The sequence below is a fragment of the Ochotona curzoniae genome, unplaced genomic scaffold (genome assembly GCF_017591425.1).
Source record: "Ochotona curzoniae isolate NIBS_2020 unplaced genomic scaffold, NIBS_Ocur_1.0 scaffold_4506, whole genome shotgun sequence".
NCBI lineage: Eukaryota > Metazoa > Chordata > Mammalia > Lagomorpha > Ochotonidae > Ochotona > Ochotona curzoniae.
In genome coordinates this window covers 66,012,659-66,026,231 of record NW_024467119.1, presented here as the reverse complement: position 1 = coordinate 66,026,231, position 13,573 = coordinate 66,012,659, and the positions used below count along the sequence as shown (strand labels likewise).

General features: G+C 41.6%; 1 protein-coding gene across 2 annotated transcripts; it reads left to right on the top strand.

The window, feature by feature from the left end:
• The first annotated feature begins 630 nt into the window (after positions 1-630).
• PCDH18 (protocadherin 18) lies at positions 631-13,264 on the top strand. 2 transcript variants are annotated; one of them, XM_040966986.1, is made up of 4 exons: positions 631-3,525; positions 4,306-4,391; positions 4,484-4,647; positions 12,447-13,264. In XM_040966986.1, the coding sequence occupies exons 1-4, from the start codon at positions 1,042-1,044 to the stop codon at positions 13,115-13,117; spliced, it is 3,405 nt and encodes a 1,134-aa protein (XP_040822920.1). In that variant the 5' UTR covers positions 631-1,041; the 3' UTR covers positions 13,118-13,264. The 2 variants fall into 2 exon arrangements, with proteins under 2 accessions (XP_040822920.1, XP_040822919.1); XM_040966985.1 differs by having other exon boundaries at positions 4,303-4,391.
• The last annotated feature ends 309 nt before the right edge of the window (positions 13,265-13,573 follow it).

The following is a 13,573-nucleotide window of genomic DNA, read 5'->3' as shown; positions in this document are numbered from 1 at the left end:
AGGGGGAGGGGTGGAGGCGGTCTGCTCAGCTTAATTAGAAGCAAGTTTCTAAATTTTATTAAATTCCTCCACCAACAAAATGTACTCAGAGATGTCTCAAGTAAAACCAGCATTTAAGGACTATGAAAAGCAAGATGATTGCATGTTTGCAGCAGGGGAAGAAAAGGGGGTGGGGGGAGGCAATTAAGAAAACAAGCACAATTTAAAGTGCCATCTAAATAAAGGAGACCAGAAGTTGATTTAAAGTTTTTCTTCTGTAATTTGTCTTCCCTTTGTCGTGGCACACTGGGAGAAAGTGAAGGCAGGAGACGAAGGGGAGGAGCGGGCTTGGGGAAGCAGGAGGGAGGCGCCGCCAGGGATGGGCGCCCCTTTCCATTGCCGACCCCCACCAGCCGGTCTCCCAGCCGCCGCCACTGGCTCCCGCGACCCCCGCCGTCTCCCCGTCCTCAGCCTCCTCTCCCACCACCACCTCCCACCCTCCTCCAGCCGCCTTCCCTCTCCAACCCTCCGCTCGCGCCCTCCCTCGCTGGGTGACTCCATCAGCTTTTGATTTGGACGCGCGCTGATTGGCTGGAAGCGATTCAACACACGCCGGGCCAGAGCTTTGTCTGAGTTGAAGTGAAGTTGTACAGATTTCAGACCGGAGTCAGCAATCACGGGTGTTTAGTCTGCAGCCGAGCAGAGAAAGGGAGAACGGATTGCCCGGGAAAGCATCGCCGCAGACCCTGGCGAAGAGCTGCCATCCTTGGATCCAGTTCCAGCGGGGCGAAGGCGCACAGCAGACGATCTTCTGTCTGGAGAGGATACCCATCGCCTAGCTAGGCGAGCCTTGGAATCCGCGCGGAGAAACGCTGGAAGTCGCCACACGGTGTGTAAAAAACAAAAGTTTTGCGAGCTGTTATTTGCTGTGCTGGGTTCTTAGGAGACGCTTTTAAGTTGGAACAATCAAAGATAGCGTATCTTTGACTTGTGAAAAGAAGTTGGGGGCATTGATTTGCTGCTATAACTTGCTCTTGTAAAGGGACTTTCATAAACTGGCCAATGCACCAAATGGATACTAAAATGCACTTTAGGTTTGCGTTTGCACTCCTGATGATATCTTTCAACCTCTGTGTCCTGGGCAAGAATTTAAAATACAGTGTTTATGAGGAACGGGCCATTGGATCAGTAATTGCAAGACTATCAGAGGATGTGGCTGATGTTTTGTCGAAGCTACCTAATCCTTCTGCCGTTCGCTTTCGAGCCATGCAAAGGGGAAATTCTCTTCTGGTCGTCAATGAGAGTAACGGGGAAATCAGCATAGGGGCTACCATTGACCGGGAACAGCTGTGCCAGAAAAACTTGAACTGTTCCATAGAGTTTGATGTGATCACTTTACCCACAGAGCATCTGCAGCTTTTTCATATAGAAGTGGAAGTGCTGGATATTAATGATAATTCTCCCCAGTTCTCCAGATCTGTCATCCCTATTGAGATATCTGAGAGTGCAGCCGTTGGGACGCGCATTCCCCTGGACAGTGCATTCGATCCAGATGTTGGGGAAAATGCCCTCCACACATACTCCCTCTCTGCCAATGACTTTTTTAATATCGAGGTTCGGACCAGGACGGACGGAGCCAAGTATGCAGAACTCATAGTGGTCAGAGAGTTGGATCGGGAGCTGAAGTCAAGCTATGAGCTTCAGCTCAACGCCTCGGACATGGGAGTGCCTCAGAGGTCTGGCTCGTCCATTCTGAAAATCAGCATTTCTGACTCTAACGACAACAGTCCTGCGTTTGAACAACAGTCTTACCTAATACACCTCTTAGAAGACTCTCCCGTGGGCACTCTGCTCCTGGAGCTGAATGCCACTGACCCAGATGAGGGCGCTAATGGGAAAATTGTGTATTCTTTCAGCAGTCATGTGTCTCCCAAAATTATAGAGACTTTTAAAATTGATTCGGAAAGAGGACATTTGACGCTTTTCAAGCAAGTGGATTATGAACTCACCAAATCATATGAAATTGATGTTCAGGCCCAAGATTTGGGTCCAAACTCAATTCCAGCTCATTGCAAAATTATCATTAAGGTTGTGGATGTGAATGACAATAAGCCTGAAATTAACATAAACCTCATGTCCCCAGGAAAAGAAGAAATATCTTACATATTTGAAGGGGATCCTATTGACACATTTGTTGCCTTGGTCAGGGTCCAGGACAAGGATTCTGGGTTGAATGGAGAAATTGTTTGTAAACTTCATGGTCATGGTCACTTTAAACTTCAGAAGACTTATGAAAACAATTATTTAATCTTGACCAATGCCACACTGGATAGAGAAAGGAGATCTGAATATAGTTTGACTGTAATCGCTGAAGACAAGGGGACACCTAGTCTTTCCACAGTCAAACATTTTACCGTTCAAGTCAACGACATAAATGACAATCCACCCCACTTTCAGAGGAGCCGGTATGAATTTGTAATCTCAGAGAATAACTCACCAGGGGCATATATTACCACCGTTACAGCTACCGATCCTGATCTTGGAGAAAATGGCCAAGTGACATACACCATTCTGGAGAGTTTTATCTTGGGTAGTTCCATAACCACCTATGTCACTATTGACCCATCCAATGGAGCCATCTATGCCCTCAGGATCTTTGACCATGAGGAAGTGAGTCAGATCACTTTTGTGGTTGAAGCAAGGGATGGAGGAAGTCCGAAGCAACTTGTAAGCAATACCACCGTGGTACTCACCATCATTGATGAAAATGACAACGTCCCTGTGGTTATAGGGCCTGCACTGCGCAACGATACAGCAGAAATCTCCATCCCTAAAGGAGCTGAAAGTGGATTTCTTGTCACAAGGATACGGGCAATTGACAGAGACTCTGGGGTGAATGCTGAACTCAGCTGCTCCATAGTAGCAGGTAATGAGGAGAATATATTTGTAATTGATCCACGAACATGTGACATCCATACCAATGTGAGCATGGAATCTTTTCCCTACACAGAATGGGAACTTGCTGTTATCATCCAGGACAAAGGCAATCCTCAGCTGCATACCAAAGTCTTTCTGAAATGCATCATCTTTGAACACGCAGAGTCAGTGACAAGTACAGCCATGACCTCAGTAAGCCAGGCATCTTTAGATGTCTCCATGATTATAATTATTTCCTTAGGAGCAATTTGTGCAGTGTTGTTGGTCATTATGGTATTGTTTGCGACAAGGTGTAACAGAGAAAAGAAAGACACTAGATCCTACAACTGCAGAGTGGCTGAATCGACCTACCAGCACCATCCAAAAAGACCGTCTAGACAGATACACAAAGGTGACATCACACTGGTACCCACCATCAACGGCACTTTGCCCATCAGATCACATCACAGATCGTCTCCATCTTCATCTCCGACCTTAGAAAGAGGGCAGATGGGCAGCCGGCAGAGTCACAACAGCCACCAGTCGCTCAACAGTTTGGTGACAATCTCATCAAACCACGTGCCAGAGAATTTCTCCCTAGAACTCACGCACGCCACTCCTGCTGTTGAGGTAAGATCATGCGCTGCGTCATTTCCCTCACATTGTCAGTTGTTACTGCTCACAAGTTTAGTGGGAATTAGTTTTACATGTTTTCACTAATAACTAGTAAGATGGAGAAAATGTAAATAAATAGGATTTAGATTTTGTTCTGTACATAACATGTATATAACATACTTAAGCATGCTTATATGTGAATATACTTCCATGTGAATTGTTTATTATTGAAAGAATGTGAAGCTCAGAAGGCACTGTCTCCTAAACCTTTACTTCTCAGGTTAAAATATTGGAGAGACAAAAAGTAAAGTAACTTTCTTCATTCTCAGGATTATGTTGCCTCGGGGAGCAGGGGGTTGGACAAATCTGATACCTCAGAATCCCATCTCAATGCATATTTCATCTGCATGGATTTAGAAATTGTATGACATTATTTTAACTGCGCATGTTTGTTATAGCTTGCAGCACTTCACATACATTTGTGTATGTATGATGACTTTATGTGAATCCTTAAGGAAACTGATCACTTATTCAAAAGGGGAGTTCTTTTTCAAAATGGGGAAAAAAAAGTCAGCTGTATTTTCAGATCATCCTAATCTGGCTGGGATCCATTTGTATTGTATCTGTTGCTTGCCTGCTCTGCCTGCCACAGCCCAGCAGATGCAGTCTGTAAAATGGATATTGTTTACTGACTTAGCATGAAAAAAAAAGTGACTCTTTTTCCTTGCCTTATGCTTCTGAGTATTTGAAAGCTTGTTTCCAGGAAATCAGGTCTGTCTGCTTGCTTTCCAGCAGGTTTCTCAGCTCCTTTCAATGCTTCATCAGGGACAATATCAGCCAAGGCCAAGTTTTCGAGGCAACAAATACTCCAGGAGCTATAGGTATGAATTATTCTTGTGTTATCTGGTGAGTGCCCGGACACATAATTTAAGGTAGAATAAAACCTGTATTTTTTCTTGATTTATCTTTGCAGGTATGCCCTTCAAGACATGGACAAGTTCAGCTTGAAGGACAGTGGACGTGGTGACAGTGAAGCAGGAGACAGTGATTATGATTTGGGGCGAGATTCCCCAATAGATAGACTACTGGGAGAAGGCTTCAGTGACCTGTTCCTTACAGATGGAAGAATCCCTGCAGGTAAGTGGTAGAGTCAGATAAATCTCTCTTTACAGATCTGCTGAATTATTATTCCTACGCTTGCATTTGTTTCTGCTTGTGCTTTACAGTAAGTATTTGCAATCTGCACAACGTTTTTCTTCAAATTCATGCTAAGCAGTTGGTAATGAAATAATATACCTGGGTCCTTTCCATTACAAAAAGTAAGGTGTAGGAGAGCAGACTGGAAAAACAAACCACTCGCCCTCTTTTTTTTTTTTTTTAACCCATCTCATGGTGACATAGAACCCCCTTGAGCAACTATTTTAAATTACTGGGTGGTGTTTTTACTCAAACTGTCTGTTTTGGTGCACAGTGGTGAACTGGACTATAATTTGGAGGATGCATTTCCTGTGTTGGGAACTAGCTCACAAAGTCCGAGATTAAAATACACTAGAAATGGTATGCTTTAACCAATAAAAATAGGGGGAAAACTGCATCTTTGTAGGTGGCAAGCACAGACTTTTTTAAAACTTTTTTTTTAACCACTCTTCATTTTATGGCCGCGCTTTCGGGAAGAGGAATAGTGATCCAAGAGGGTAATTTGGAAGTACTTTCTTGGCTGGTGGAGATGATACCATTAAGTTTTGAGCCACTTTCCCTCTGCTGGTGCTATAGAAACTCCTTGAAGCGACTAAGTAAATATTGGCTCCATCTTTATAGCAACCCTGTTACCAAGGAATAAAATGTCAAACCAATGCTTACCACCTTCTAAGAGTTTGTAGAGATGGCTGTGTTTCCAAATTTCGCAAGAGTTGTTGGAGAAAAGACTGCCATTTAAAAATGGAAGAAATGCAGAGTGACACCTTTCTTAATTCCGTTAGCATCCATTTTCTAAACATGAATAATTAAGAGACCATAAGAAAACATGAGAAAGCCTACCTGGATCAGAAAACAAATTCAGGAGGAGTCAGGAAGTAGGCACTCTAGCTTTCCAGCCTTATGATGGAAGCAGAGGTCCAGCCTGGTAGCATTGCTTGCAGAGCAGTAGAGACATCAGCTGTATTCCAGTTCTTAGTCCTATGCCAAGCACTCTAGGTCCTTATGAAAGTCTGTAGATTCATTGCCTTTCCCACCCTTTGGCACAAGAATTAGTAGCAGTTTTGATGATAGAAATAAATATTTTGTTTAGATAATAAAAATTAAAACTTATAAAGTTTAGCAAATGAGAGCCAACCCAAACTGTTTGTGCAGGCTAGACATGAAAGTTGACCTGATTCCATACTCTTCAATTTTAATCTCCCAGTTTTAGGAAATACAAAGTGATTTGTTTTTTGTTTGTTTGCTTTTTGTTTTGTTTTAGTTTTTGAGATCAGTGAATGGCTTGTTTCTTCTTATAATCTGAGACTTAAAGTCTATTAAAGTCTAAAATATTGCTCATTTGATTCTATTATTACAGCACCAAACACTATTATTTAGTGGGATGGATGCATCCAAGGACTTCTAATGGCAATGGGATCGCAAGCACTTGAGAGCCTGTGCTTGCACTGAACCTATATTGTCATCTATTTTTTAAATTCATAGATGTCTGTAAATCAATCTGAAGATAAATCTCTGGAAAATTAGTGGATTATTCAGGCCCTCAGACACCCTATTCAGAGCTAACACAGTTACCCATTTATCACTTGTATTCTCATGTAAGATTTGGATAAATTATTTTTTTTTAGTTTTATGATGTTGATAGAGCCCTAATTTTGCATATCAATTCCAAATATTCAGTAATGTAATTTCCAAAATTTTGTTATTTCACAAAGCAGTAAAATATCATAATTGGCATAATATTATAATTATATGATATGTTTTGAGATTTATAGAGAATTTTAAATGTTCATTAAAATTTAAATTTACATAACAGTTAAATGAGGACTAACTGTTGTTTCTTAAATAGCATTGTCATTTGTGAGACTAATGCCAAAGTCCTTTACAGTCTGAACTTGTGTGACTCTAATAGCTAACCATAAATCTGATCTAATTTAAAAAAAATACCAAGACTACTCTTTTACTTTTTCTTACATTTTCACAGTTATGACTTCTACATATGCTCAAGACAGGAGAATTATCTAGGTCTTAAGCTACAACAACAAATATTACGGAATAAGGATATTATAGACAATGTAGAAACTTTTAAAATCAAGTTTACTGAGTGACTTGAAGCTAACCACGTCACATTTTCTTTAAAAATAAAATCTCAGCTTTACATCATTATGAATAATGGCTTTAGGGTATAGACACTGTTATAAAAATAATTTCATGGTTGTACAATCATGTTTGATTCAGGTGTATACCAGTCATTTTGCTGGCACTTCATGTTGTCTTACAACAGATTGCACAATGGTGGATACAATTCTTCCTCATTAGCTACTGGTCTCCATGTGGCTGTGATCAAAACTATCTGAGTCATACAGCATCAGGCAGTTGTCAGTGGTCTACAACAAATATTTGTGTTTGTCCACTATTGATTTCAGTGTGCGTATTGAGGATCCATAGAGATAATCATCCATTATGAGCAGGAAAATAATGATAACCTGGCAACTTTTACATGCACATGAGGCTCTGAAACTTGTGCTTTGTAAATGCATATTCCTAGGAGATATCCAAAACAGAGAAAAATGTAAGTTCAGAGATCAGCAGTGTTCTGATGCAAGTGTATTTTTAAGGACATAATTTTCTTATTTCAAATGTTTTTCTGCTTTAGAGTATGAACAAATATAGGTTATGTTTTGTTGGATTGCAAGCCAGCAGGGTCACTTTGGAGCACTCATTCTATGAATTCCCATGCAAAAGACCACATTCTCATCAATAAAAGCAGCTTGCATTTTTGCTTTTTGGCTCCAGTTGGTCAGCATATTTTCTTTTTTACTCATTCAATTTTGTACTGTAATGCTAAGTGTATGCCTGCATGCATATCCATTTTCCCAGTGTAATAGGTATAACAGGATGGTTTTAAACGTTTTTTTTTTTTTTTTAGTTGTGTTTCTTCTAGTATTTTCTCCACTTGTTGGAGTTTAAATCATTCCCACTTTTTTTTTTTTTATCAGTCTGTAATCTGTGGTTACTTGCTTCAACATTTGTGTTTAAATTCTGCATGCACTGTATTCTCTGGAGTGGCGTCCAGGCTCTGTTCTGGCCTTGCTGATGGAGCTGGTTGACTGCGACAGCCCGGAAGCTGATAGCTGCTCTCCACTAGCTCTCACTGTCTTAAATCTTTTTTCATGCAACAACCCTTTCTAAATATTGTCATGTACATTATTTTTTTCAAAATCAATACTTGAGTCTCGTTGCCCAGCAATACAGAACTGAATTATTTATCTTAGTATTTGAAGGTTACTCAAATCCACTCCTAGCTTATTAAAATATCAATTTTATCACATTCGTAACTTTGACAATAAGCACAGAGTTTCCTATACATTATGCACCTGTCTGTGGCTCACGCTGCACTGTGTAGCTGAGCAATTGCTTGATTCTGTTCACCTCTCCAGTTCCGTTTTAAACTGTTCTTTCTTTACTTCAGCCTCCATTTCCATTATTTTTTCCCTCTATTTCGTAAACTCTCAGTCTCATTAAGCTTAACCTTTTGTTTATTTTTTATTTTTATTGCAAAGCCAGACATATAGAGAGAGGAGGAGAGACAGAGAGGAAGATTTTCCATCCAATGATTCACTCCCCAAGTGACTGCAATGGCCAGTGTTGTGTTGGTCCGGAGCCAGGAGCCAGAAACTTCTTCCAGGTCTCCCACATGGGTGCAGGGTCCCAAGGCTTTGGGCTGTCCTTCACTGTTTTCCCAGGTCACAAGCAGGGAGCTGGATGGGAAGTGGGGCTGCTGGGATTAGAACCAGTACCCATATGGGATCCTGGCGCGTTCAAGGAGAGGACTTTAGCCGCTAGGCCATTGCACCAGGCCCAAGTTTAGCACCTTAACTGAATGTTTATGACCTCCTTTGCTACATTAGACTAAGAAATAGGTCTTAAACCATTTTTTGGGAAGGATGCCAATCATAGCATTTCACACCATCAGGCTCTTAATATAGATAACTTATAAGTCACCTGTTGATTAATGCACTGTTAGAAGCAGGTGTATGTGTTTCTTCTTACCGTCTGTGTCCTCCTTCCTGCTCCAAATATAAGGTAGATAATAGTGACAAAATTAATTGTCCTGTGATGCAAAAGACCAATCAGTGACTTCCATGGACTGATGCTTTTAACTTGTCTCCCTTAGCCACTTGATAAAACTTTCAGGGAATGACAGACACTTTTGATGCCTGGGACATGATGCAATGTGGAGCATTTGTAGAACTTACTACATGTACTCTAAGGATGTGTTAAACAGTTGAATCTCTAAGGAAGAGATTGAGAATATTAATGAAATTTCAAAAAATGACCTTAGCTTACTACTCCTAACTTATTTAAAAGACTAATATATAACCCTAATACCACAAATACCCACAATGGTCATGCTGGACTCACAATGCATGTGAGAGACAGTTAACAAATCTGTATCTCCCATGGATCAGGAACCCATGTACTTGAGCCATCCCCATCACTTCCAGGATCCAAGTTAGCCAGAAGTTGAAGCCACGAGCCCCAGTTAGGAATCTATGCAAAGAAGTCCTATACACAATATAGACATTTTAACTGCAAACAACCACCCTCTATTTTTTTATTTTTAACTTAATTCACTATTTTAATTATTTATTTCATTTATGTGGATGGCAAAGTAAGATAGACAAGGAGAGACAGAGAGAAAGAGAGATATCGATCTTCTGTCTGGATGATTCACACCCTGAATAATTGATAGGGCTGGACCAGGCAAAACCTGGAACTCCATCCAGGTCTTGCACATGGGTGACAGAAGCCCAAGTACTTGGATCATCACTGGCTGCTTCCCTAGGCACAGTTTCAGCAACCTGTGTCAAAAGTGAAGCAGCTGGGGAAGGTGCTATGGCACAATTTAAATTCTACATGGGTTCCCGTTAAAGTCTCAGCTGCTTCACTTTCAATTCAGCTCCTTGATAATGTACCTGGGAAAGCAAGAGAGGATGTCTCAACTACTGGGGCCCCTGTCCCCCAGGAAGGAGCCTTAGATGATGTTCTTGACTTCCAGCTTTTGTCTGGCTCAGCCCTGGCTCTTGAGGAGGCCATTTAGAGAGTAAACCATCAAATGGAAGACTTTTCTTTCACTACTTTCTCTCTCTCACCCTATCTTTCAAATGAAATGCATAAATATCAACCCCCGAAAAAACCCATACAAAGTAAATGGGTCTTGAACTGGGACTCATTTTGATGCCAGCAGCTTAATCCTGTACACTAGAATGCTGGCCCCACTCTGTATTTCATAATCAGAGTCCCGTGTAGGTTTCTGTGTATGTGAATGTCTGTCTGTATGAAGTTGTAAATAGCAATCACTGTTAAAAAAAAATCCCTATAACCAAAATGATTTCTGAGTTGAACTGCCAGATTTCATTGTACTATATACCACAGATTATACATTCATTATATTCCTGACTCTAGAAAGCCTAACAGATACAAAGTCCTTAGAGAAACCTGTGTGAGTTTTTTCCTCCTCATTGCTTATCATTCATTAAACATTAAAAACAAACAAGACCAATCAAACAATCAAGTCATTCCCAGGCCAATAAACCGCAGTTACAGCCCAGAAAACAAATGAAGAGGTGTTAGGCGGTCTGTTCTCCTTCCCTCTGACAGGAAGTGTGTGAGACAGCACAGACAGCTCTCATGCCCATTTGCAGAGACCTGGGGAATTGAAGGGAAAAAATTAATACTGTGATAGTTAGTTCACTGATGAGAAAGCCTTATTGGTATAGAAGCAACCCTGTTATTTTCATCTTCTTTTGGTTTTGTTCACACCAAATGATGAAAAACAACAGTTTGTAAATATTGCCACATAGTAATAATTCATGAAGTCTGGGCATCTGATATGCTTTTGTTCTTGATTCATCCTTGTTTTTTGAAATTCATTTATTTTCTATGGTGATATTGCACAGTGATTTCCCACGACAACCCTCTTTTTTTCACAAGAATTTGGAGCTCATTATTTTCTCCACATTTCCCCCCTACTTTTTATTAGTTTGTTCCCTAGTTTTGTGATTTGGCTTTGTTTTTCATTCAAATCCATCACTCCTATTCTTTTTTTTTTTTTCTTTCTTCAAATAATACCTTTTTAGAATAGGATTTGATGAACTTTATGAAATTAAGCATCTTGAAAGAAATTTCTACATGTTTAAACAGAGCCTTTATGCTTCTGTCTCTGCAAGTCAACATTATTTGGCCCAGAAAACATGTGGTGAAGACATACCCTGGGCAGACCCTTGACGGATGGGAGGATGCTTAGACAAGCACAAGAGGCAGTTTGTTGTTCTTGAAAAGAGGTTTGGGTTTCTTTTAGTCATGCCTTCAGTAAGAACTTGAGAAGCAAATAAGTATTCCTGGAATGACCAGCTCTGAAAAAAAGAAAAATCCATTCTGATTTCTAAGTATGTTTGGAATCAAACCCATCCTCTTTCAGGTCAAAGAGAATTTGTATTTTCTGCATTTTGGTGTTTTCTCTAAGATGAAATTATGATAGTGAAGAGAACTAATTCTCCCTGAGAAAAAGTGAAGACTTGTGGAGTGTAGTTTGCATCTTTCCATTCTGTGATTATTATGTAGTTTAGTTATTCTGCTTGCCACGGGTAGAGATGTTTTCCTCTGTGTATTTATTTTCAACCTTTCTGATCTCATCTGCTATTTTCTTTGAGTGTGGGCACTCTGATTCCATCAGGGCACTAGCATATCTGAAATGACTGAGGAATGGACTTGCTTTGCATGTTGAGTCACCTTTCGCATATTTGAATATTAATATATTTCAAACTTTTACATAAAGTCTTCTTAACAGATGGAAGCCCAATGCTTCAGGATACTCTTCTCTGCTTCTTTTTAATAACAAATACATAATTTATACTACCTTTGAGGGAGCTGAATGGGCATTGCTAACTTAGTGTCTCCATTGTGTTGAAGTGGTTTAGGTAGATTTCAAAATCAAGCAAGTTGAATGGGGTTTTAACTGAAGTGCTGTCTGGTGACAAGCTAAAGTTGAGAACTCCAATCTGGACATATTAGTCTAGTGGTTAAATCTTCACCTTGCATGTGCTGGGATCCTGTATGGTACCGGTTGGTGTTCCAGCTGCTCCACTTTCCATCCAGCTCCCTGCTTGTGGCCTTGGGATCATGCATGACATGGGAGACCTGCAGGAAATTCCTGACTCCTGGCTTGGGGTTGGCTCTGCTCCTGTCTTTGCAGCCGCTTGGGGAGTGAACCAGCAGATAGAGGAACTTTCTCTCAATCTCCTTTTCTCTGAATATCTGACTTCCCAATAAAAATAAATAAATCAATAATAAAAAATAAATGAGGACTTCACCATCCAAGGCTAGGGACTAGAATTTAAGTTCAGCATTTACTTCAACAGCTGCATATTAGGTTGTTCGCAACTATTTTCATATATAAATTAGCCATGAATTTTTCTCCTCATTTGAATACCACAATATTTCTGTGAAATACATAAAAGCTCTGTCAAAAAACGGATGCACTAGCAACTGTGGCTTGGGGAGACTCCTAGATGTTAGTATTCAAAATAAAACCACAATTATGGAGCATCTAATGTGGGATGACAATGGGCTAGCATTCTGGTTGTAATTTAAGAGTTCTATGAATGAACTGGCTGGAATCCCCCTGGCCTTGAGATGACACTGCACGTACTGATGCATGTCGGTTTCCTTTCCCTCAGCCATGAGGCTGTGCACGGAAGAATGCAGAGTCCTGGGACACTCGGACCAGTGCTGGATGCCACCTCTGCCCTCGCCGTCCTCTGACTACAGGAGCAACATGTTCATTCCGGGCGAGGAGTTCCCCACCCAGCCCCCGCAGCAGCCCGCACACCTGAGCCTCGACGAGGAAGCTTCACCTGCAGAGTGTGGAGGCGAAAAAAAGAAGAGCTTTTCCACTTTCGGGAAGGACGCCCCGAGCGACGAGGACGCGGCGGACACCAGCACCTCGTCTCTGCTCTCGGAGATGAGCAGCGTGTTTCAGCGTCTGCTGCCGCCCTCGCTGGACACCTACGCCGAGGGCAGCGACGCCGAACGGGCTAACTCGCTGGAGCGCCGCAAGGGACCGCTGGCGGCCAAGGGCGCGGGCTACCCGCAGGGCGTGGCGGCCTGGGCGGCCAGCACGCACTTCCAAAACCCCGCCAGCAGCTCGGGGCCCGCGCTGGGCGCGCACTCCAGCGTGCAGCCCTCGTCCAAGTGGCTGCCGGCCATGGAGGAGATCCCGGAGAACTACGAGGAAGATGACTTTGACAATGTGCTCAACCACCTGAGCGACGGGAAGCACGAACTCATGGACGCCAGCGAGCTGGTGGCGGAGATCAACAAACTGCTGCAGGATGTGCGCCAGAGCTAGGAGCCTCCTGCAGGGCCAGTTCCCTGTCGGTTGAAATGGGGGTTAGGAACAACCCGGGGTAGAACTGGTGTTGCCAAATCGTTGCATTTATCATAAATGTGTCTGTGTATATGGAATATGAAATACTGTATTTTCGTATGTACACAATGCAAGTGTGATTATTTTAATCTGTATTTTAAAAATACATTTGTACCTTATATTTATGTGTAATTTAACAAATTTTATTTTTTTACTTCCATGTCTTTCCTAATCATGTAGAAAGTAGCCCCAGGGCCAGTCATATACTCAGCTGCCAAGTGTAAAGGCCCGCTTAGGTTAGTGGATGGGAACATAAACTGGGCAGTAGGAACAACCCCACGGAAGCATTGTGAGTGCTGGCATCATTAAGTGGTCCAGCTTCTTTCCTAATACTTTTTTTTTCTTTTTTTCCCGAAAAAGACGTGTTCAATTGTTAAA

What these genes read in the sequence shown, in the direction of transcription:
- PCDH18 (XM_040966985.1), top strand. Translation starts at nt 1,042, where the DNA reads ATGCACCAAATGGATACTAAAATGCACTTTAGGTTTGCGTTTGCACTC. An exon ending in ACGCCACTCCTGCTGTTGAG is followed by an intron (nt 3,526 to 4,302) that starts GTAAGATCATGC and finishes CTTGCTTTCCAG; the next exon opens with CAGGTTTCTCAGCTCCTTTC. An exon ending in AAATACTCCAGGAGCTATAG is followed by an intron (nt 4,392 to 4,483) that starts GTATGAATTATT and finishes TTATCTTTGCAG; the next exon opens with GTATGCCCTTCAAGACATGG.